Genomic DNA, 22,599 nt, shown 5'->3' with positions numbered 1-22,599 from the left:
TATGGTTAAATGTGCCATGATAAATAGAGCAGGCCCATTTACTCAGTTTTATAAAGTTGAATACTATAGTTTTATTGGACCCTTAACTTATTGGTTTATAATGTCAGCATAATTTCTAGGGATCTAAAAGTTTTCTTCAATAAAGTCACATTTAGGGAAACTACAGAACAAAGGTATAGGCTTCCACTGGGCGATTCTGTAACATGAGTATGACTTGAGAAGTGAATTAGTGAGATGCCCTGAAGTCATTTCACTGAGAATAATCTACTGTTCCTTATCTGCAGAGTTCTGTGTTCAGCCCTTCCAAGATGTTCTTTTTAAAACTACAAAAAATCCATTCAAATGCCAGTCTAGGAAATTATCTCCATGTCTAACAGAAAGAAATGGTAAATTACAGTGAAATCAGTTTGATTTTACAACAACTATTAATCATAATGATTAGAAAACTGTAGGAATATGAGAAGATGCTTATGGTAAGTGAAGGAGAACAGGGTGCAATTGCCATAACCATGATTTTAGCTCTGCATAAAAAATAAATACTGTAAAACACCGAATGTTTCTGTAAGAATGTTATGTGAACATCTTAGAAAAAAGGTAAAGTTCCACATTGAGAAAGAGACTTTTCTGGCAGTGAAGTATGTATAGGAGATCAAAGAATTGAAAAATAAGGGAAATATACAAGAAAATTATTTCAATTTCTTTTTACTTACTGGTCCTAAAATACTAACATATCTACAAATAATGTTCAGCATCTCTAGTATTATTATAAAAGTATAGTAACTTCTATACTTTTAGAAAAGTATAAAAGGAGCTTAAACTACAGGCTTATCTATGTACACTCTGTCACTTTAAAAATGAAGTGCTGAATGTGGTCAGAATCTAACAACATAATAATCTCTCAAAAATAAATAATTTGGACTTCCCTGGTGGTCAGTGGTTAAGAATCCTCCCGCCAGTGCAGGGGACATGGGTTCGATCCCTGGTCCCGGAAGATCCCACATGCCGCGGAGCAACTAAGCCCGTGCGCCACAACTACTGAGCCTGTGCTCTAGAGCCCGTGAACCACAACTACTGAGCCTGCCTACCACAGCTACTGAAGCCCGTGAGCCTAGAGCCCATGCTCCGCAACAAGAGAAGCCGCCGCAATGAAGAGTAGCCCCCACTCGCCACAACTAGAGAAAGCCTGTGCACAGCAACGAAGACCCAACACAGCCCAAAATAAATAAATTAAATAAACAAATGAAAATAAATAAATAAATAAATAAATAAATAATCCTTTAAAAGAAGAAACTCCAGCCTGAGATTATGTGGCAGTTTCCCTGTGTATATCCATCACTACTTCTCACCTACTCCCTAACCCAGGGCTTGTGAGAAACAATCAAACCCACCCCACCCAAATGAGGTGACTGGTACAAAATGTTTAGCCAACTGAAAATTGTTCTGGCTATAATTTCCCTTCATATTTGGCAGAATAAAGATGTTAAAGTATGTTGATGGTGATTTGAATGGTAATACTCATACCTAAGCCCTACATGTCCACTAATTCCTCAGCAAACTTGGTTTCCTACTCTATAGAGGAACCTGTATTGTGAAGTTACTTGCTTTTTGTCTTGACGCCAAAAATGGAGTCATATTTGCTTTTTATGTGGTTTGGTTTTTGCTCTTGCTTTCCTCATGTATGAAAAGAGGCTCGGATTTATTCTTGACAGTAAATTCAAGCCTTTGTCATTATTTAGCTTCTAGCAGAAATGAAGATGGAGAAGGATTTCTTTCCTGTTGGGAGAGAAGTTGCTGGAATTGTGTTAGATGGTAAGTTTACAGATATAAGTATCTGTATTCCTTTTCTAAGGTAAAAGAAATTAAATGGTAGCTAATTGGTTTACTGACACATAAAATTATACACACTTCTTCAAATACAAAAGTTAATTATGCAGAAGTGTTTTCCCTTTTTTTAATTAAAAGGAAAACTAGAACTAAATTGGTATTTTATAATTGAAGAGCTTATTACAGTTTAGTAAATATTTAGAGATTATGTATTTAAATCCATGAGTAATCACATTGAATAGAATGACCAGTATTGTCCTTTTTATGGTGTTTGCAGACCAGCTAAATTACTTGTGTAAGTTGGCTTTGGGCCAAAATTTATATAATGGTCGGTAACTACATTCACATTAAATTTTTAAAGTATGCCTAAAATGGAGTATTTAAAAGGTAAACGGTTTGCTCATCTGAAATTGGTTCTGGGGAGAAATAACCAGTAACATTTTATGATTGCCTTAAATAAAGAAAAATTTTAGTAAATAATGGTCTTAACATGTAGAACAGTAAGCCAAAGTACTTGAAATAATTTGTTTCTGAATAAACGTAGTGTTCATATTTTCTGCTAATAGTTTATGATCAATCATTTTATGGTTGCTCTTCTTGCATATGTGAGTGGATGAATGAGCATTATCATGTGGGTTAGACTATTTGAATTTCACCTGTAAATTTAATCTATAATACATCTGATACTCTTAATGTAATCTTCTAACATAACTAAATCATAATTTTATTCCCTCTCCTTTCTTCTGCTTGGATTGTACGAAAATAAAAATAAGAATTACAATAGCCAGAAGATGATCAATCAATTATTCATTCATTCATTCATTCATTTTTTTAATTCATCATTTCATGAGCACTTGCAAAGTGCTTGGAATGTGAAGATAAATAAGACAAAGTCCCTGCCCTCCAAGAGTTCACAATCTAGGGGAGAGGCAAACAAACATGTATAGGCAAATTCATTCTGAAAGCTCCAAGGAGAGGTGCCTAACCAGCCAGCAGAAACAGGAAAGGCTTCTTGGAGTAAGTTAGCCAGACAGTAAGGGGTGGGCAGGAGGAGAATTCTTCTCCAAGAATCGCACTCAGCAGAGAAGATAGTATGAGCAAAGATGCGGAAGCAGGTAATAATGTGATGTATGTAAGAATTATGGAGTTCGGTGTTACTAGAGCAAAATTAAGTTCTGGGCATGAGTCATAGTCAAGGTACTTGGCAGAAAAAAACCACTGCGTCAAGAAAATTCTCCTTCAGAGATCATAGAATAAAAGATATTGAACAGAATCTTTTCATGATGATAGGAACACTGATTCCTTCCCCCCCCCAAAAATGAGACAAGAGGGTAGGCAAGGGCCAGACCCATGATGAGCCTCCTATCTCAGATTGGGTTGTAGAGAGAGTATTAGAGTGGCCATAAGAAGGGTGGATTTGAAGCAAAGCAGGCTGTAGGCAAGAGTACTGTTTGGGTAGTAGACCAACAGGCAAGAAACGGCATGGGGCTTCCCTGGTGGCGCAGTGGTTAAGAATCCGCCTGCCAATGCAGAGGACACAGGTTCGAGCCCTGGTCTGGAAAGATCCCACATGTCACGGAGCAACTGAGCCTGTGAGCCACAGCTACTGAGCCTCCGCTCTAGAGCCCGCATGCCACAACTACTGAGCCCACGTGCCACAAATACTGAAGCCCGCGCGTCTAGAGCCCATGCTCCGCAACAAGAGAAGCCATCTCAATGAGAAGCCCGCGCACCGCAACGAATAGTGGTCCCCGCTCGCCACAACTAGAGAAAGCCTGTGCGCAGCAACGAAGACCCAGTGCAGCCAAAAATAAATAATTAATTTAAAGAAAAAATGACAAAGTCCATAACCTAGACAGTGGCGGCAGAGGTAGTGAATGTATTCAATAAATACTGAGAAAGTAAATCCAGCAGAACTTAATAATTGACTGGAACAGGGAAATTAAAAACAGGTAAAAGCAGGAAATGATTTACAAGATTCTGGTTACATTCGAAAGTTGTCAACTTTAGGTTGTGTTTGAAACTATAGAAGGGTGATGAGTTCATCCAGGGAGAGAGTCAAAATGAAGGAGACAGACAGCATGGAACCCTTGGCAATGCCACTGTTTGAAGGACAATTAAGAGGAGTACGAAGGAAGCCAAGAAAAAAGGATCAGGGTGATTTCAGGTAGACAAGAATCCTCAGCAGGAGGGAAAAAGAAAAGTACAGAAGCCAAAAATATTGGGGGATAATGGTACAGAAGAGATCCAAAGAAGCAGCAAACTGGGGCCCTTTTGCAGACAGAGCCAGCCTGAGGCGCCACTTCCAGATTTCAGGCTCTACCTTACTTCACTGCTGCACCTCAGTTTCCTTGTCTGTTAAATAGGAGTAATAATAGGTACTTAATGGGTATGCCATGAAGATTAAATGTGATAACACGCTAAAATTCTGGGCACAAGTAGGCATTCAATGAGGTTTGGGTTTTTTCCTCCCATTTCCTTTTGTAACTATTTGAACAAAAATATTCTAAAGAATTGACTGATGGTGGAGGACTTTTCTCTACACACAAAGAGAAAATGTAACTATCACTTCTGTATAGTCCCCAAAATTTCTTGGCACCATTCTGAACTTATTTCCATAATCCCAAATCAAAGTAGTTCATATGTGACTCTAACCAGAATTCCCATTGTGTGTCAGAGATTTTACAACTCAAACAATGACAGATTGGACTAGCCTCAGGAGGGGTGGAACCCAGTATATCCAGTGTAATCATCATAAGAGCTGTGGAGTGGATTATTTTCCTTTATTCCTTCATCCTTAGCTGAACGGAGAGACATCCTGCTCTACGGTGTCAACAACCACATGGCCCAGATATTGTAGAGAATCCAGATTTGACATGTTCTATCCTACTGTCCTTACAGACTATCAAAATGTCCTAGAAGTTCTTGACTTTTTCTCTGAGTTAGTGACTTTTTATTAATCCATGGCTTTTAAAATTTATTTTAATCGTTCAGTTATATTTAATAACCTCAAAATAATGATTATTAATTTTCTCCACTCTTTAGTTGGAAGCAAGGTATCATTCTTTCAACCAGGTGATGAAGTAGCTGGTAAGTTATAGGTCCTAGTCCTATTTCAAGTCCTCTGTCTTACTGTTGTTTCTTTTTTTTTTTTTTCTATACAATTGCTGATGCTTAGTGTGACCTTGCTTCATATACAAGTACTTACCTAAGTTTTGGAATTTACTCTCAAATATCCATTGATGAAGAGAATTGGGATTTTGATCGCAATAGCAGAACGTTTAAAACTTTTCAATATCTGGCTGTAGATATGATAGAAAGATGACCATAGTTGTTGCTGTCCTTGGTGCAGCCCTTCACTGACAGGACCCTGGTCTATAGTTAGACTGAAGACTCCAGAGAAAAGAAAAGTCACAATCCATCTGCTTGAAGACTACTGACTGACTTGGCTATATAGAAGCTCTTCTCTCCACATCCGACTTGAATTGTATAGAGCTGCTCCCTTACTACCCTTGTAAAACTAAAAATTTACTGGAGACATTTAATTTATTGGTTTTTTTTTTTAATCTATAGTTAATACCATTTTGCAAAAATATATATTTATACTTGTGTCCTAGACATTCACACAAACAAATATAAAGTGTGCATTTAGTAGTAGTCTTTGAAATTGCCATTTCTCTGTAGAAAATCTTCATAGGAAAATAATCATATAGACTTAGAAAATGTATAGCTTTACAGCATGCTTGAAGCTGTTAAAAATAAATTTATAGGAAAGTTTTCATCAGCTTTTAACACAATTGCCTTTGACTTGGGTATTTTCTTTGAGAATTTATTATTTCTGTCTTATCTTTATTATCTGCCCAAGAAGTCAGTGACATTGTATTATTCAAGATCCTTTTTGTAAGAGACCAAAAATAAAATCAGAGTAGCTCAGGGGAAAATGGGATTTTATTGGAAGCATACCTCACTATCCTATAGAACCAAACTCTGGGAAGGGAGCCGTGAATCAGGGACAATTTTAATGATGAGCACAGATGCCCCCAGGACTCTGACTTTGTTCTGTACATCAGCCATCGTCTTTATCATCACTCAGAGGTGAAAGAAGAGGAAGAAAAAGAAAGGTAGTACAGGTATTATATTGTTCGTATCAGAAAATAAACTACTTCCCTTCCTTATTTCTGAAATCTCTCCCTTCTCCACACTAGTACTGGAACCTTCCTCAAAATTCCACTGAGGAAAATTTAGACTAATGCTTACTGGCATCTCATTAGGGGTGAATTCATTTTTGGTTTGTGTCCCTTAAGTTTCTCGTTTTAATTTTCAGGAATTTTACCCCTGGATTCTGAAGACCCTGGACTTTGTGAAGCTGTTCGAGTACATGAGCATTACTTGGGTATGTGGTAGTCCAGTGTTTTGGAACTCACGTAAGCCTTATTTCACAGACGTGTGTGGTTTTTAGTAACAGTATGATTTATTTGCATCTGCTGTGAGTGTACCTAGGAAATAACTATCGGGTGGTTATATGACTACTTCTAGCTTATATTTTGTATCCATAAAATTCATTTTCAAACTAAACAGTATTTAGACCTTTAAGTTTCCCTTACACTGCTCACGGTAAGAGGTTTGAAAAGCCATTTCTCCCTTGGCTCTGAAATTATATCACTAACCAGAATTTTTTACTTCTTATTCTTGGTTATTAATTGAAATTTTTAAATGTATAAAATCTAGACAATACATGTCTAGATGTCAGGAAAGACTCAAAAACACTTATTCTTGTTTCTGTTGCTAATATCTTTTGACCAGTATTCAATGTAACTTAAATGTTAATTTAAAAATTTTCTTACAGTAATTTACTTCTTAAATATTTAAATTTAAACGAATAAATGTATAAACACAGACACTCTTCATGAAACTATAGTGAAAAGATGCTGCATCTCCTTAGTAATCAGGGGAAAGCAAATTAAAAGCACTTAGAGATACCGTTATGCATCCATGAGACTGACAGTTATAAAGTTTGACCATCCCAAGTGTTGGCAAGGATGTGGAGCAGTAGAACCTTTTATGCACTGGGAGTGTAAATTAGTACAAATGCATTAGAAAATAACTTAGCATGAGCTAATAAAGGTAATGATGTATTAACACCTCAGACTTAGTAATTCCACTGGTACTTTCATATACCAGAGAAGCTTGATGTGTACCAGTAGAACATGCACAAGAGTTCATAGTAGCATGGTTTGTAATTGTGGAATAAAAAGAGAAACAGCCCAGATGTTCATCATGGGAAAATGGATAACTAAAGATATTTCTAATTAACTCATCAGTGAAAATGAATAAATAACAGTCAAACATATCAAGATGGATGAACCTCACAAACTGTGCTGAGTGAAAAAAGCAAGCAAATTGCAGAAGGATACGAACAGTGTGATTCCATTTTATTTCTATGAAGTTCAAAAACATACAAAGTTTAATTACGCATGTGTTATTTAAGGATATAAGGAACAGGTAGGGATGAAAAGTCATGTGGAAGTTACCTTTGTGGGCAAGGAAAGAGGATGTGATCAGAGTAGATCCACGGGACTACAGTGGTACTGCCAGTCGGCTATTCCTTATGCTGGGATTCAGGTTATTCTTCATATCTTATCTATAGGTCATCATACATTCTTTTGTGTTCTTGAACTATTTTATTAAAATTTTTCCTAAGTTCTTTCTTGAATGATATAAATGCTAATCAGACCATGTGGGCCAATTTGGATTTTGGACTATTAAAAATAGTAAATTTGTACATTTGAGTCTATATAGTAACTTGAACTAGGCTAGGAAATCTTTGGCATTTCATTTTTGAAATTATAAATTGTTAAGTAATTTATATTTAAATTAATGACATTTACTATGTCTAAAATTTCCAACTAATACCTTCTTGTTTATTAAAAATTAATTTTTTAATTAAATTTTATTCATTCATTCATTTATTTATTTATTTATTGGGTGCGTTGGGTCTTCATTGCTGCGCGCAGGCTTTCTCTAGTTGGGGCGAGCGGAGGCTACTCTTTGTTGCGGTGCGCAGGCTTCTCATTGCGGTGGCTTCTCTTGTTGCAGAGCACGGGCTCTAGGCACACAGGCTTCAGTAGTTGTGGCGCGCAGGCTCAGTAGTTGTGGCTCGCGGGCTTTAGAGCGCAGGCTCAGTAGTTGTGGCGCACGGGCTTAGTTGCTCCGCGGCATGTGGGATCTTCCCGGACCAAGGCTCGAACCCATGTCCCCTTCATTGGCAGGTGGATTTCTAACCACTGCGCTACCAGGGAAGTCCCTTAAAAATTAACTTTAAAAGACAGTTTTCCAGAAATCTGAGGCCTGTGCTTATTTATATATATATTAAGCCTACATATGGAGCCAACTACGTATCTTCCTTTGAAAGATAAAACTCACTTCCAAGTACCATGCAGTGCAAATCTCTGATCCATGACTATTTTGATATAAGGCAGTTTGAAAATTGAGGACGGCTGCTGTCTCTTTTATGGGAAACTCTACTATTTTTAATCCCAGAATTTCCTTGGGCCCTTTTTTTTTAAAAAAAAAAATTATTTATTTATTTATTTTTGGCTGCATCAGGTCTTAGTTGTGGCTCGTGGGATCTTTTGTTGCGTTGCGCGGATTCCTCTCTAGTTGTGGAATGTGGGCTTCTCTCTAGTTGTGGCATGCGGGCTCAGTTGTTGCAGTATTTGGGCTTAGTTGCCCCGTGGCATGTGGGATCTTAGTTCCCTGACCAGGGATTGAACCTGCGTCCCCTGCATTGGAAGGCAGATTCTTAACCAGTGGACCACCAGGGAAGTCCCCCTTGGGCCCTTATTGTCCCTGTTCTTTTGAGAACCTTATAAATATGGAGTCAACTAAAACCTTTAGTTTGGATTCCTAGGCTTGAGTTTTGACAAAGTAAACTAAATTGTTATAGAAAGTTAACTCTTGAAAAAACAAACCAAGAAAAAAAAAAGATCCATTTCTTTAAGCATTGCTGAACACTGGAGGATTATAAGATGGACCAGAAGAAGAACAGCAAACTGGAACATCAAAATTTTCTAGCTATAAAGTTTAATCTAAGACAAGAGAACCACACAAATGACCTTTTATTTTCCTACAAATCAGGAGGATTATAGTCCCCAAATCCACCAACATATACAGAGGAAGCAATTCTATTGATAGATATTCCTTGAGAAGGGAAACACAACAAAATGTTTCTTTAACAGAAGTACTTTAAGAATGACCACTAACACCTGAAACATTGTAAATCAACTACGTCAAATTAAAAAAAAAGAAGAATGACCACTAACTGCATGACCTTTAGGCAAGACCTGGGCACACTTTACTTTGTTTATAAACAAGGATGCCAAACTAGATAACCTCTAATCTCTGCTGTAGCTCTAACATTCTATGAAAGAGAAAATAATTTCAGTATGTTCCCTGAAGATTTGCAGGGAGAAATAATTTAGTTCACCACGACTATTTTAGTTCCTATTAATTATTTGATGATTTTTTTAAGTAAAAGCTCACAACTCAGTCACCTTCTAGTAAGTCAGCTCTTTTACCAAACCAAAGAACCAGTCTCCAAACAACTCCCAAAAGATGTCTTATTAATCTTGTTTCAGAATATTGAGGACAAAGGTAAAAAGTTGAGTAATTCTTCCAGCTCTTTTGTGCTTTCAGTTCTCAAGCCATTCTGATTTTATTTTTCATACAAACAGCTCATGCAGCTCAATGTCAAAGAAACAACCCAATCAAAAAATGGGCAGAAGATCTAAATAGACATTTCTCCAAAGAAGACATACAGATAGCCAAAAAGCACATGAAAATATGTTCAACATGGTTACCTATTAGAGAAATGCAAATCAAAACTACAATGAGGTATCACCTCACACCAGTCAGAATGGCCATCATCAGAAAGTCTACAAACAATAAATGCTGGAGAGGGTGTGGAGAAAAGGGAATCCTCCTACACTGTTGGTGGGAATGTAAATTGGTGCAACCAGTATGGAGAACAATATGGAGGTTCCTTAAAAACTAAACATAGAAATATCATATGATCTAGCAATCCCACTCCTGGGCATAATCTGGAGAAAACCATAATTCAAAAAGATACATGCACCCCAATGTTCATTGCAGCACTATTTACAATAGCCAAGACATGGAAGCAACCTAAATGTCCATTGACAGAGGAATGGATAAAGAAGGTGGGATACATATATACAGTGGAATATTACTCAGCCATAAAAAAAGAAGGAAATAATGCCATTTGCAGCAACATGGATGGACCTAGAGATAATCATACTAAGTGAAGTAAGTCAGACAGAGAAAGACAAATATCATATGATGTCACTTATATGTGGAATCTAAAAAAATGATACAAATGAGCTTATTTACAAAGCAGAAACAGACTCACAGGCTTAGAAAACAAACTTATGGTTACCAAAGAGAAAAGTTGGTGGGGAGATAAATTGGGAGTTTCGGATTAACATATACACACTACTGTTGATACATACAAAGTAGATGATCAACAGAGACCTACTGTATAGCACAGGGAACTCTACTCAGTATTCTGTGGTGACCTATATGGGAAAAGAATTTGAAAAAGAATGGATATATGTATATGTATAACTGGATCACTTTGCCGTACACCTGAAACAAGCACAATGTTGTGACTAAACTATACTCCAATATAAAATAAAAGTTAAATTTTTAAAAAATTGGCACACATTTTCAGCATTATTCCTTTGGACCTGAGGTAGAAAGAATTGAAATTGTAATTCTTGGGCTCTGACATACTGTTATTATTGATCCATACATGGCTCTCTTCTATTTATTTTCTTAGTTTTTATAACATAATAAACACTTGTGTACCACCTAACACAAAAGCAAGGATCTCAACGTTAAACCATGTCCAACCATGTAATTTTAAAGCCTCTGCAATCTTAAATGTAGTTTTATTACTGTTAGAATTTTTTAAGCCCTGAATTTTTGATTTCCTAATGAAAATATGGGTAGTCCCAATCCTTATGATGAAAGATGTTCCCAAAAAATTCCATATAAATAAATTTTATATAGATTGAACATGCACTGTTAGAGTAGATGGGCTTTAAAGTCAGACTTTGAAACTTGTGGCCTCAGACAAATTAATTACCCTGAACCCCATTTCATAATCAGTAAAAGTGGGAAAATAACTATCTCGAGTTTGGTAAGGAATAAACTACTGTGTGAGATATCCCCTGTTTTACTCTTTTAATGCCTTGCTTGTCTGTCTGAACATTTTCATCATGTGCTTGGATGCTTTGCTTCCCCACTAGATGGCACTAATTAGTTGGTAAATTCCATGCTGACTGGCCATGCTAACCCATCTGCGTCTATTGACATAAGAGGAAAAATAGTCCTGGTAAAGACTGTGGAAAGTGTTATAAACTTGATTATAGGTAAAATGAGAAAGTATTGCCTATACTGTGAAAAAAATCACATTCAATGTACAACATAAAAACAAAATAAAAATTAAATAAACATATTAAAGAGCAGCTTAATGGTCAGAAAATATAAAGCTAATATGGCTTAAATTACAGTATACTAGGAGTTTGCATTTTGTTCCAAGTGCAATAGAAAGCCATTGATGAATTTTAAACAAAGAAGTGTTAGGATGTTATTTATGTTTTTAAAAGATCATTCTGACACTTCTATTTTTCAAAGACACCACTAAAGAGATTGAAAAGAGAAGCCATAAAGTTGAAAATAATTACAACACATAAACAAGCAAATGACTCATCTAGAATATATTAAGAATTTTTACAAATCAATAAGAAAAAGTCAACAACAATAGAAAAATTGATAGAACACTTGAACAGTCACTTCACAAAGGGAATTCCATATGGCCAACAAACACGGAAAGGTACTCAACTTCATTAGTAGTCAGGGGAAAGCAAATTATCAGTAAAATCACATGTAAGAAACCATTACACATCCATATGATGGGCAAAAATATATAATACCAGGGTTGACAAGGATGTTCACAACAGCAGCTGTGGGAGAGTAAATTCATACAGCCACTTTGGAAATATAAAGTCGAAGGTAATATATCCTGGAGCTGGGATTTCCATTCCTCAGTAAATATCCTGGAGAAAACCTGTGTACCAGTGTAAGAGTAACTTTTATACAAGAGCATTCTTAGTTAAGAATGCTTAACTACCAAAAATGGGAAAAAACACAAATGTTCCTTGACTGGAGAGTGGATAACCAATCCATCCTATGAAATCAGATGTTGCCATAAGACATCAAAAACGGAAGCACTATACTATAGCCACATGTAACAAGAAAGGATGTGTCTTACAAAACGATATTCAGCAAAAAAAGAAGATAGAAAAAATGTGTGTGGTACAATTGCATTTAGATAAATTTCAGAAACAGGCAAAACAAAATTATATTGTTTAGGAATGGATACTTGAGTTATTAAACTATGAAGGTGAATTAGAAAATACATTAGAATGGTGGTGACCTCTGATGTCAATTATATCTCAATTTTTTCAAAAACGTCTCTGCTGGAGAGGCGAGGCTGTTGGCGTGAGGGCTGTGCTCTCTCTCTCAACCAGGATGGTGGTTACTTGCTTTATATTTATTCATCCAGCTGTACTTTATTTCGTGTACTTTTCTGCATATGTTTTACTTTAACAATAAAGCGTTTAAAAAATACACACACACACACACACACACACACACACACACTTCTATGCTGAAAGTGGAGTATGCATGGGTAAGAATGGAAGCAGAGAAACCGTAATGTAGGTGAGAGATACTAGAAGTAGGCTTGGACCAGGGCCATGGTGGGAGCAGAGATGGAGGGAAACAGATCCAGGAAGCAGGTCTCACGGGACTTGCTAACAGATTGTTTCCTCTTGTTCTTTGTGATAGTTCACAAACCAGAAAAAGTTACATGGACAGAAGCGGCTGGAACCATCCGGGATGGAGTACGAGCCTATACAGCTCTGCATTATCTTTCTCATCTCTCTCCTGGAAAGTCAGTGCTGATAATGGACGGAGCAAGTGTAGGTGCTAATGGCTTTGTTAAGAAACAGACCAAAATACAAATAAACTTAGGGAATTGAGAAAGGGGCCATCCATTTGCTAATATAATTTGTTGCCAGTTAGCTTATTCACTGATACTTTTACCAAACTCCCATTTTCTAAAATAAGCGGCTTTTATCAAGGAGATAAAAGTTAGCATTACTGTGTTTAGTTTCTTATTACTTTGAATCTGCTAGTACTTTAAAAAAGCAGACAAGCCATTTTTATTCATGTCTGTTACACAAAGCCTGAAATAGCTCATAGTCTTTGAAGCCAGACCCCAGGACTCCCTGCCAATTTTGTATCATCTCCCTCATACTTAACACTTATGTGATTAAGGTGTTGCATTTATAGATAGATCACACAAGATCAAAACTGTGCTAATTTAAACATATTACATGCATCTTCAAAATATAGTTCAAGATACTAAAAGAGATTACATAAAATATAATCTAAAAATGTCACAAAACTTGGGGTGATTTTATAGTTTTATTTTCTAACTGGCTGTTGATGAAAATGCTTTTTCCCCTGCTTTTCATTGAAAAAAAGGCATAACTGTCTTCAGCACTGGCTTCATCCTTACGTCCTACATCAGGATAGTAGTGTTTCCCTGAACTTACTCCACAGGTCAGCAAAAGGATGGAACTTTTGAAGTTGAGGTTGCTGGACTTGCATATGTATTGATATTATATAATTAGCATAGTACATTATGCTGACAAGGCCCTTAATGGCTCATTTTTCTCATTCCAAGGCCGTGTTCTGAATTAGGCCTCTGTCCTTGAAATTGTGTGCTGCTTTCAGTCAGACTGGCTGGGAGTCTGTGGCACACATAGCTTTTCCACCACCCCTCTTGAGGAAGAGTGTATCAAATGTTTCCACTTCTAAATTTATCCGTATTTTTTTCTTTTTCTATCAGACAACATTTTAAAATATACTGAAGTAGCACTAAACTATTACACTTTATTAAACAACCTATAAAATGAATTAGATACGGCCTCTGACCTATATCTATAACACCATCGTGTATTTTTTTCCACACAGGCACTTGGAACAATAGCTATTCAGTTAGCACACCATAGAGGAGCCAAAGTGATTTCAACAGCGTGCAGCCTTGAAGACAAGCAGTGTCTTGAAAGATTTAGGCCTTCTATAGGTGGGTAATAGTACTCAACACAGACTTTAAAACATAAAATTTTGAAGAGATATCACCTTAAAAACTGCACTTGTAGAACAAACTGCAAAATGCCAAATGCATGTCATTTAAAGAATGCACTTAGTATCTGTGCTAAGTCCAAGTTTACATAAGTTATAGTTTAAATTTTAATGATTTGTTTTTTAAACCTACATTTTTCAGTGTTTTTTCTTCTTTGCCTCATTGTTACCAACTCACCCAAGTTTGAATTAGGTGAACTTTGACACAGTTGAGAAACACCTGATGCCTCTTTGGTTTTAGTCAATAAATCAATATATTTTTGCATCACTTTTTATGTTTCTCAACCTCTTTTACCCAGTGATATACCTCTAAAGTTGTCTGTTTCCTGTGATACACTAGGAAGGGAGATGAGCCACTTACACAGAAACCCAGGTCAGATATAGTTTAGGATAAATAGGACATGGTAGAGGCTGGGGAGCTCTTGAAAAGATTGAACCTATACGAATAGCGATGAATATGGAAAGGAGAAAGAAAATAGAGATTGAAAAAATGAAAAAGAAGAGAAGAAAGATAGGAATGGAATTTTATAGACTGGAGTTAACAGAATTAATATTGGAGTTTAACAGATGAAGAGAAAAGAAGAGCAGAGTGTAAGTGAAGGGCAGGCAGGAAGGAAAGTAAGGTTCATTGAGTGTTAATATGGATGATAGTTCCTTAAATCCTCAACAACCCTGTGTCAACTAACTGGGAAACAGCATCTCAGAATTCAGCTTGTCCAAGGATGTACCACTAGATGTACCACTAGGCCTGGAATGGAATTTGAACCCAAGCCTGCCTAATAGTAAAGCCTGTGTTATTTCCATGGTTATGTTATGCTTCTGGCAGAGATAACCAAGAAATGGAAGGAAGGTTAAAACAGGGGCTGGAGAAAGGAGGAAAATAAGAAAAAAAAGGAAAAAGAGAGATTGAAAATGTAAGGGGTGGGGAGCATGAATAGTATTGTTGGAGGGAGCAGTTTCCTCTTGGTTAACCCTGCCCTTCTTAGGTGCTTCAGCCCCCTTTTCCTCGAGTCCCCCCACCCTCACCTCCATCCCCTGAGACTTCAGTCACTACTGCACTACACCTCCAATCGGAGAATCTCTGAGAGGAATTCTCTTTACTGAGAAGGTGTTAAAAGATACAAAAATGAAATATAAACATGTGTCTTCGTTTGCCAATTCAAATTGAGATTTTTTTTTTTAGTTCTCTCACTGGCTTGTTCTATTAATACATTAAAGCAACCAGTTAAAATTAGTTTATTTTTACTAACCCTGCTTAAAATAATCCTGGGGTTTTTTTCACCTTTGGGATATTTTTTTTGTTTTGGAGGGCAGAGTCGGGAGATGCGGGTGTGGGCTGGGATTTCTATGACTGAGAAAGGTTAAAACAGCCTCTAACAGAGAAGTACCAAATCACATAAATATATCTTTGCACTTTTTAGTTCTAAACTCTATTAAATCTGAACATACTTAAGAAATTGCTTAATCTTTCAGTCCACATCTTCACATATATGTACCTCTGTGGTTTAGAGATTCTCAGTTCTGGCAAAATATCCTTTAGCTGTAAAGAACAATCCTCTCTGTCAACAGACCAACGTTGGGACACATTATCCATAAAATGCTCATATTTTTATTTTATTGAATATACCAGTTCCTTCATTTAAATTGATCCTTAGCAATACTGGTTAGATGAGAAAAAGTATAATTTGATTCAGTAATTGCTTCAACCATTTAATTCATTTCAGAGAAGAGATATTTGCTTTTCTATCTCTTCTTCTCTGAGTTGTGTTGATCACATACAGATTGCCTGACTTCCTGTCCTTTACAGCCCGAGTGATCGATGTGTCCAATGGGAAAGCCCAGGTTGCTGAAAGCTGTTTAGAAGAAACAGGTGGCCTTGGAGTAGATATTGTCCTAGATGCTGGAGGTGGGTACTTTACTAAATCAGTAGTCTCTGTAGTTTTTATATTGTGATGGGAGAATTCCTGGGAAAAAAATATATAACCAGGAAATATTTATTTATATATTATTAAATTGATATTTAGGGTTTTTTTATTTTTGAACTTTTCTATTTAAATTGGCGCTTCTTCATTTTATTCCCATTGTAAGCACTGTCTGGAAGAGAGAACATGCTTGCCTTTTAAAGTGTAGGCATTGGACTTTAAGTATCTCTACAAGAAATCTGCAGATATGATCTCCTCAGTGGTTCCTGGATTAGTTCAGGTCTCAGCCAGCTGCTTAATTAGTCAGTTCTGCTATGTATGGCTGCCCTCTATTGGATGGTAGACTTCTGCAGTCCCTGTTTGGAAAGCGCACAGAATTTTGTTGCATTTTCACCTTGCTTGAACTTTTGTAGTTTAACCAATATCTATTTAACACCTAATCTTCACACTATTAGGTAGTGCCATCACACCTAAAGAACAGGTTTCACAAGCCTGCAAAGGGATTCTGTTTATACTTTGTTAGAATTTATCTTCTATCCTAAGAATTGTAATGAATACAGCTATGACCATATGTATTTCTTTTTAGCCAGTATTTTCAAGATTCGAAATTAACTCAGAACAATCTCTCAGTGGAAGTGAATGTATACTTCATTAACTTTTCAAATGGACATTTCAATAATTATGTCAAAATGTGACTGTCTTTTTTTTTTTTTTTTTTTTTTTTTGGCTGCATTGGGTCTTTGTTGCTGCACGTGGCTTTTTCTAGTTGCGGCAAGCCGGGGCTACTCTTGATTGCAGTGCGCGGGCTTCTCATTGCGGTGGCTTCTCTTGTTGCGGAGCACGGGCTCTAGGCGCGCGGGCTTCAGTAGTTGTGGCACATGGGTTCAATAGTTGTGGCTCGTGGGCTCCAGAGCGCAGGCTCAGTAGTTGTGGCGCACGGGCTTAGTTGCTCCGCGGCACGTGGGATCTTCCCAGACCAGGGCTCGAACCCGTGTCCCCTGAATTGTCAGGTGGATTCTTGACCACTGCGCCATCAGGGAAGTCCCAGTATGACTGTCTTGAATCTGAGTTCCTTACTCTTACAGAAGTCAACTTTTCCCAAAGTATTAAGCTATCAATGTTATAATCGAAATTATCAGACTTAGTTATGTGCTATGTTATCTTGCCTGATTTTCAAATTAAAATAGACTTTTTATCTTTAGTTATATCACTTATAATTAGATCTAAAGTAAAGTGTATGACCAGTTTTCATGCAAAAAATATATTTTAAGTGTCTGAGTACAAAATGCTTCCTTGTACCTATATTAAAAAGTAAAGAGAACTTGTTTGAAGAATAAATTTTTATCAGATTACTATAAAATACATTTTCTCTCTCTCTCCCTCTCTCTCTTCAAACAATTCCTTTGTAAGTGAGATTATATAATAAAGATGATGAACCAACTGTAAAATTACAACTACTACCACATAAACATGATATCATCACCCTTCTTGGTGTTGGAGGCCACTGGGTAACAACAGAAGAAAACCTGCAGGTATTATCAGAAACAATAAAGCATTACTGATACACCAAAAGGATGCAATTAACAAAGAATAATGCCTAAGTCTTTTAGCAAGGTGGGGCTAAATTTGTATAAATTCTGAATTATATCCTATTTTTAAAGAAATGTAGCTTTTTTTTTTTTAACTTTAGCTGTTGGCCAAATGTTGAAATATAGTGCTTAGCAGAGGAGTTCATTTAACTTTTATTTAGTGGTTTTGAAGTAGTGACTTATGAATTTTTTAATAGTGTTTCAAATAAGATTTTTTTCCTTAGTAACAAACATTCTTGTTGACATATACTTAACAAAACATTTCTATATAAAATTATGACAATTTCCTAATTATTCAAATTATAATTTACTATATGTGTGTGTGTGTGTGTATATATATATACACACATTGTCTTCCAAAGTTACATTTCTCAACAAAATTCAATTCAAGTATTTTTATCATGGTTGATATGCAAATACCATAATTCTCATGTACCAATCTTCACCAATCTTCCAACTTCCTCATGAAGATGACTGGTGAGTAGCAACGAGAAATATCTCTCTCTCACACACACGCACCCCCGCACACATATACCTACTACCGCTTCATCACCTCTAGATTGGCCTTGCATTTGACCTTGCTGTTTCATCATTTTGGACAATGCATTAGAAAAGAAAACGGTATAGTATACATATTATTATTAAAGTTTGTGTGTGCTGATTATTTGTGATTTGGGTATTATTTAATTTGTGTAAAAGCTTTTCTGGCTGAAGATACCAATCATTCTTCTGCTATTAAACTCACAGCAACTGATTATTCTTTGTGCATTCTATCCAAGTTGGATCCTCCAGATAGCCACTGCCTTTTCCTCAAGGGAGCGACGGTGGCTTTCCTTAATGATGAAGTTTGGAATTTGTCAAATGTACAACAGGGAAAGTATCTTTATATCCTTTTTTTCTACTGACTTGAGTTTCTGGCTTGAAATTTACCTTGTATTCTCGTCATTAAGTTCTTTAATGATGATAATAATAATTAATAATAATAGCAGCTAACTTACATTGAACATGCCAAACAATGTTCCCAGTGCTTTATAGGTATTAATTTATTTAAATATTAAAACAGCCCTGTGAAAGTTAAGTACTATTTTATCCCTATGTCACAGGTAAAGAAACTGAAGGATAGAAAGGTTAGTACATGCCTAAGGATGTAGCTAGCAAGTGGCAGGACAGGAATCACACCCAGGCAGTCTTGCTCGTTTCTGAATGAGAAACTATAGGATACATGGAAGAGTGTGCTTCGTTTTTAACCTGGCATTATGGAAATTACAGATCACCTTGACAGGCTGCATCTTTACTCCTACGGTGGTGCCATTATGTTAAACATTTTGACAATGCCTGATAATCTTAGTTATCAAAATTAAGAGTTTGTGGGGTGTTTTTTTTGTTTTTTGGGTTTTTTTTTTTGGCCGCGCGGCTTGTGGGATCTTGGTTCCCCGACCAGGGATTGAACCTGCCTCCCCTGCATTGGAAGGGCAGAGTCTTAACCACTGGACCACCAGGGAAGTCCCACGTGGGGTGTTTTTAAGAATATCAATACTAGGAAATCTTCATCAAATGAAGATGGGTTTGATTTTTTTAAATGGAAGTGATTCAGTAACAAATCTAGTGAATGAAATCGATCATTCCATTTTGGTAAAAGTAATGAAAAGTTTTCTTGAGAATATGAGAGCAGTTCCAAAAGAAAGGTCCAAACCTCTTTAGAGCAGGGTCAACTTAAGAATAAATGTTTTATTTCTAAGACGCCTGTTTTAAAGGCAGCTGTATTTGGTAAAAACTTTAATACGTTGGATAAAAAATAAGTTCTCATTACTTAATAGAGTATAATTGTGCGTGAAGAAAGAGACTTGCACAACCGTATGTTTGTCTCACTGAATATCATTCTTTATTTTTATTAAATGTGCATTGTTACATATGCGTGACGTGTACAAGGGCCAGCCTCCTCTAAGAGCAATGGCAGACTTAATACAGAGCTTTCAAATAGTTGAATAATATTTAATTAGTATACTGCATATGTTGAGTTTTAAAGAGTACATTTCAAAACCAGAACGTCCCCTTAATGTAGTGAATGTATGTGTTTAATGTATTTCTGATTAAATATTTTCATATTAAATTTGGAAAATAAACTTAATTTTTAACTTTCTAAAAGAATTCTTTAAATTTCAACTTTAAATAATGACACATTCAATAACATTGTAATTATCAAGAATACCATGGGATGTTAATGACAGAGACCATGTATTAAAAGTAACATAAGTTAGTATGTTTTGAGTCTTTCATGTCAGAAGGTAGCCTGGCTGCTCTGCCTGTGTTACTTAATAACTTAAATCTCTCAACTGCTCCCCTTTCTCCCCACCATGAGATTTTAACCTATTTGACAAATCCATGGACCATACTGAAACGTGACATGTTCATATGAAATGTTAAATTTTCAAAAATCAGAAATATATGTTTTATATTTATATACTTACACATACTGCTGGCAATTTCATTAACAGAAGCAGAAAGAGAATTTGTAGTACGTGAAAAGTGAATCGGTATTCTTTAGGTCCTTTTAAAGTAGCTTATGTTCATATTTTCTAATTTACATTTTCGAAAGTCCTGAATCAGACTTCAGTCCTCACTTGTGCACACCCCCCTCAGTTGCATCACACATGAGCCAGCTGCTGCTTGTGATTTAACATAGCAATCTCCTTCCAATTGTGTGATTATATGCCATAAATAATTCTCCTGTACTAGCAGTTATATAGACTCTCAGTTCTAATATTATAATTTCAAGTAAATGACTAGAGTTTTAAATTTTACCCTGCTTTTTAATTCTCTTAGTGGCATATATTACACACACAGATTATTAACTTTCCTGCATACGTATTTATCAGCTGGTTTAATAAATAAATGTGCACCCAAAGTAAGAGATATAAGTGCTAAAATTGTTTTTAACTAAAGATAACATAAGTGGCGCTAAAATGAAACCCTGACCCCATTCTGTTACCATCCATTTGGGATAACACTAGTCATTACTTAGGACAGGCATTAGGCTTCTTTCATCTCTTGTCCTTAGAAGTTTAGGCTCTATTATGTCACCACCTCTCTCAAATCAGTTCCCCCATTTTCCTGTTTTAGAGGTAAACATGACAGCTTACAGAATTTCTATTAAAAAAAAAATAGGTGACCTGCCTAGTATCTTCTGCTTATCAAATGGTTTTATTTACTCCTCTCTCCTTTATGTTGCCACCTTAACAGTCTTTCCAGCTACGTATCTTAAAAGATGTGATGGACAAGCTATCAACTGGTGTTTTTAGGTATGCTAAATGACCAAATCATTGTTCTTGTTTATTTTTCTATTCTCCAGGAGATAAAATGGGCATTCCCATTTTTGTTTCAGCTTTCTCAGTACACCTCTTGCCTCCATATTTTATTATTTTGCTTAGATAAATAGCTGCTCCTTAGTATTTCTCGAAGTGTATACACACCAGTATGCATTCCCTAAGATAGAAGTGGTTCGTTAGTTTTCCTTACTCCATTCCATACTGTACCTCACCCTTTGCTTATCCTCATCTCCCCTCCCAAAGCAACTTGAAATAACCTACAGGTTGACAAGAAGTACAATTTTTTTTTCAGCTGGATCTGTTTATCAAAAAAGAGAGAATGGATAAAATAGGTATTTTTCCCCATTCAAAATTTAACCGGTTTCAACAGTGGAAATATTAATGGACAAATTTGATTTAGAGTAATAGAGTTGAACTATAGCAACTGTTAACTACCATGCTATGTACTCTACCCATCTTTAACTAGACATTTCTAATAGTTTCATTCTTCCTCAGACCTCAGTTGGATGAACCCATTCCACTATACGAGGCAAAAGTTACCATGGAAGTTGTTCAGAAAAATCAAGGAAGAAAGAAGCAAGTTGTTCAATTTTAATTTTGTTCTTTCTCAGACCTCAGTTGGATGAACCTTTTCCAGTATTGAAGCCAGAGTTTCCTTGCAAATTGCTCAGAAAAGTCAAGGAAGATAAAAGCAAGTTTTTATGTTTTTAAGCACGTTTTCCTGCTGAGACACGATGCTCAGAGTTATATGAAGTATTTGAAAAGTCTGAAGTATCTGAAAAGTATTTGGAAACATTGTACAGACGGGTCAAGACAATTCTAAAATTTAACATCTAAAGGGAATATTCTGAAAGCCTTTAAAATTATTGTTCCTATATATTTGCCTCTTATAAAATTCTTTACATGAAGAAAACTGCTTTCAGCAGAAGCCACGCTACTCTGATAAAGCTGTTGGAGTCTTTTGCTATGTCAAAATAACATTATTTTGTATCAACTCCATTCTCAACACCTTCCTTCTTTAACATCCTTTGCTGTCGTAATTTAATACTTTGAATATATTTTCAAGTCTCAAAGGACCTAGCCCATTGAAAGCTAAATTTTTTTTCAAATATTCATTCACTCCAGGGTTTCCTCAGGATCGAACGGGAGCATCACGGTAACTCGTCCGTGACCGCTGCAGTGTTTGCGTGGAAGGCTGCAGTGGCGATGCTTGGGAAGCGGGGCGGGAGACTGCGCTTGCGTAGCCGGCGTGCTGATTTCCTGTCGGGGCTCTCTGTTTCGGGGGGAGGGGGAGGAGGCCCAGGCCCCTCTCTCCAGCTCTGGACGTCGCCGCTGCGCTCTGGAAGCTTATCGAAGGGGCAGCTCAAGTGTGACGTTTCGTTTTCATCCTGGCGCCGTGCCTGGGGCTCATCACACCCTGCTGCGGATTTGAACAGCGCTCATCTATCCCGGTGCGCAGGACCGCGTGCTTCCCAGCCACCTAGCACCCGGCGACCCGACTACAGCCAAGGACCCAACCAGAGCGCCAAGGGGGCGTCCGGCGAGGCGCGGGACCCTCGCGCGCCCTTGGTCTCGGAGGAACACAGCCGGGGGCGGAGCCTCGCGGGCGCCGTACGGCACACGCGCCGCGAGACGCCGTGG

The 22,599-nt window shown here is 36.9% G+C and overlaps 1 protein-coding gene across 3 annotated transcripts in view; it reads left to right on the top strand.

Annotated features, from left to right (window-relative positions):
- The window catches only part of CRYZL1 (crystallin zeta like 1), a 33,599-nt gene extending 11,013 nt beyond the window's left edge, over positions 1-22,586 (top strand). Inside the window, exons 4-13 of one of the 3 annotated variants that reach the window (XM_068547007.1) lie at positions 1,737-1,809; positions 4,870-4,914; positions 6,149-6,217; positions 12,757-12,890; positions 13,951-14,062; positions 15,929-16,027; positions 17,454-17,575; positions 18,412-18,517; positions 20,886-20,931; positions 21,570-22,586. In XM_068547007.1, the coding sequence (XP_068403108.1) occupies positions 1,737-1,809; positions 4,870-4,914; positions 6,149-6,217; positions 12,757-12,890; positions 13,951-14,062; positions 15,929-16,027; positions 17,454-17,575; positions 18,412-18,517; positions 20,886-20,931; positions 21,570-21,669 (906 nt within the window). In that variant the 3' untranslated portion in view covers positions 21,670-22,586. Of the gene's footprint in view, positions 1-1,736; positions 1,810-4,869; positions 4,915-6,148; positions 6,218-12,756; positions 12,891-13,950; positions 14,063-15,928; positions 16,028-17,453; positions 17,576-18,411; positions 18,518-20,881; positions 20,932-21,453 lie in introns of all 3 variants that reach the window. The other 2 variants (XM_068547006.1, XM_068547008.1) reach the window with 2 other exon arrangements.
- Positions 22,587-22,599: the final 13 nt, after the last annotated feature.

The sequence above is a fragment of the Eschrichtius robustus genome, chromosome 6 (assembly GCF_028021215.1).
Source record: "Eschrichtius robustus isolate mEscRob2 chromosome 6, mEscRob2.pri, whole genome shotgun sequence".
Classification (NCBI taxonomy): Eukaryota; Metazoa; Chordata; class Mammalia; order Artiodactyla; family Eschrichtiidae; genus Eschrichtius; species Eschrichtius robustus.
Note: the sequence above shows the minus strand (reverse complement) of the source record. Positions and strands in the feature narration are given on the sequence as shown.